The following is a 1,757-nucleotide window of genomic DNA, read 5'->3' as shown; positions in this document are numbered from 1 at the left end:
CTGCAGCAAGTTGGGGAGTCTCTGGGTCAAAGGTACTCCAAAGGCAGAGCACATTAGGATCATTATAGCGACAGGTCTTCGCCCATCTATGGATAGCAAATGCTGGGTGTATTTTTGTGGGATAAGTAAGGGAGGAAGGCTCTAAGTTGGTAAAATTCTGATTATGTGGGCTATTTTTAAAACAATTAAGTATGTACAAGTTTGAGTTTGACACTGGCACACATTTCTGAGCTTGCTATGAAGAAGTACACAAATGGGGACTAATATACAGCGGTTGTTTTTGACTCTTTTTTATAACGCTTAGCCATTATGTCATCTAGTTAGGAATTCTGACTCTCCAGTATTTCTTTTACTTTTACTCATTCTAGAAACCCAAGCCCGAAGCAGATGACACAATCACTAAAAATAAAGCATCCTACCAATGATTTTTCTCACAGCTCCCTTCATGTCCCTGTTCCTCAACAGGCTATAGATAAAAGGATTCATCATTTGAGGGACCACAATGTACATCACAGAGGCTACCGTTGTCTTCCTGGAAGAGTGTGTAAATGCAGAACTAATGTACACTCCAAATCCTGTCCCATAGAACAAGAAAACAACTGTGAGGTGAGATCCACAGGTGGAAAAAGCTTTATACTTTCCAGCAGCTGATGGCATTCTCAGGATGGAAGAAACAATTTGAGTGTAAGAAAAAATAATCCCAGAGAAAGGAATACCACCAAATATGCTAGACATAAAATATAGTATGATGTTATTGATGAGAGTATTGGAACAGGCAAGCTTGAGGACCTGAACAATTTCACAGAAGAAGTGGGGGATTTCCAGGTCTGTGCAGAAGGACAGTCTCAGCAACATCAGACTATGGACCAGGGCATTCATGATGCTAATGAACAAAGAGAGTATGACCAGCAGACTAAGGAAGTGGGGGTTCATGATGACTGTGTACCTCAGTGGATGACAAATAGCCACATAGCGGTCATAGGCCATTATTCCAAGGAGAAAATTTTCAAAACTTCCAAAAATTATGGCAGCACATACCTGGGTGAGGCAGCCTGTGTAAGTGATAGAGTTTCTCTGTGTCTTGATGTTCACTAACATCTTCGGGACTGTGGTTGTACTTAAACAGATGTCCGTAAAGGACAGATTGGAGAGAAAGAAGTACATGGGGGTATGGAGGTGGGAATCATAGCTGATAGCCAGGACGATGAGCAGGTTTCCCAGGATGGTGACCAAGTACATGAACAGAAAGATGTTGTAGAGAAGGGGCTGCAGTTCTGGATCCTCTGCCAGTCCCAGGAGAAAGAACTCTGAAACTCCTGTTTGGTTTCTGGGTTCCATATTGTTGATTAAACTGATGGAAAAGATGAGTGACAAGACAATCAAATATATGGTCCCTGGACCAGCAGAAGCTTCATCACCAGATGCAAAAGCCATCTGGGAAGGGAAGGAGAAGAATGGAGAAGACTAGAAAGTTTGTGTCCCCTGTACGCATATTATTTGGCTATTTATTAAAAAACAAAACAAAAACCTGAATCTAATATAGCTGAGTGTAAACATTTATTTGTTCTTGAAAGGGGTGAAAAGTTAGTCATGGTTTTGTATACGTATTTTCATACTACCTGTGCTCCTGTGGTCATTGTAAATATTTGCCAACTTTCTAAAGAGAAAATAAATGAACTAGGGAGATGGTGTGATGTGTGTGTCTCAGACTCCATGTCTTTCCAAGATAGGAGCTGGATAACAGAGATGATAAAAAT

The 1,757-nt window shown here is 40.9% G+C and overlaps 1 protein-coding gene across 1 annotated transcript; it reads right to left on the bottom strand.

Annotated features, from left to right (window-relative positions):
* Positions 1 to 223: 223 nt before the first annotated feature.
* On the bottom strand, positions 224 to 1,338 carry LOC135230866 (olfactory receptor 7G1-like). Its single transcript, XM_064283101.1, has one exon. It carries the CDS (start codon positions 1,336 to 1,338, stop codon positions 400 to 402), a length of 939 nt encoding a protein of 312 aa, XP_064139171.1. The 3' UTR covers positions 224 to 399.
* Between the last annotated feature and the right edge of the window lie 419 nt (positions 1,339 to 1,757).

This window comes from Loxodonta africana, chromosome 3 (assembly GCF_030014295.1).
Source record: "Loxodonta africana isolate mLoxAfr1 chromosome 3, mLoxAfr1.hap2, whole genome shotgun sequence".
Taxonomy (NCBI): Eukaryota; Metazoa; Chordata; class Mammalia; order Proboscidea; family Elephantidae; genus Loxodonta; species Loxodonta africana.
Note: the sequence above shows the minus strand (reverse complement) of the source record. Positions and strands in the feature narration are given on the sequence as shown.

What these genes read in the sequence shown, in the direction of transcription:
- LOC135230866 (XM_064283101.1), bottom strand. Translation starts at nt 1,338, where the DNA reads ATGGAACCCAGAAACCAAACAGGAGTTTCAGAGTTCTTTCTCCTGGGA.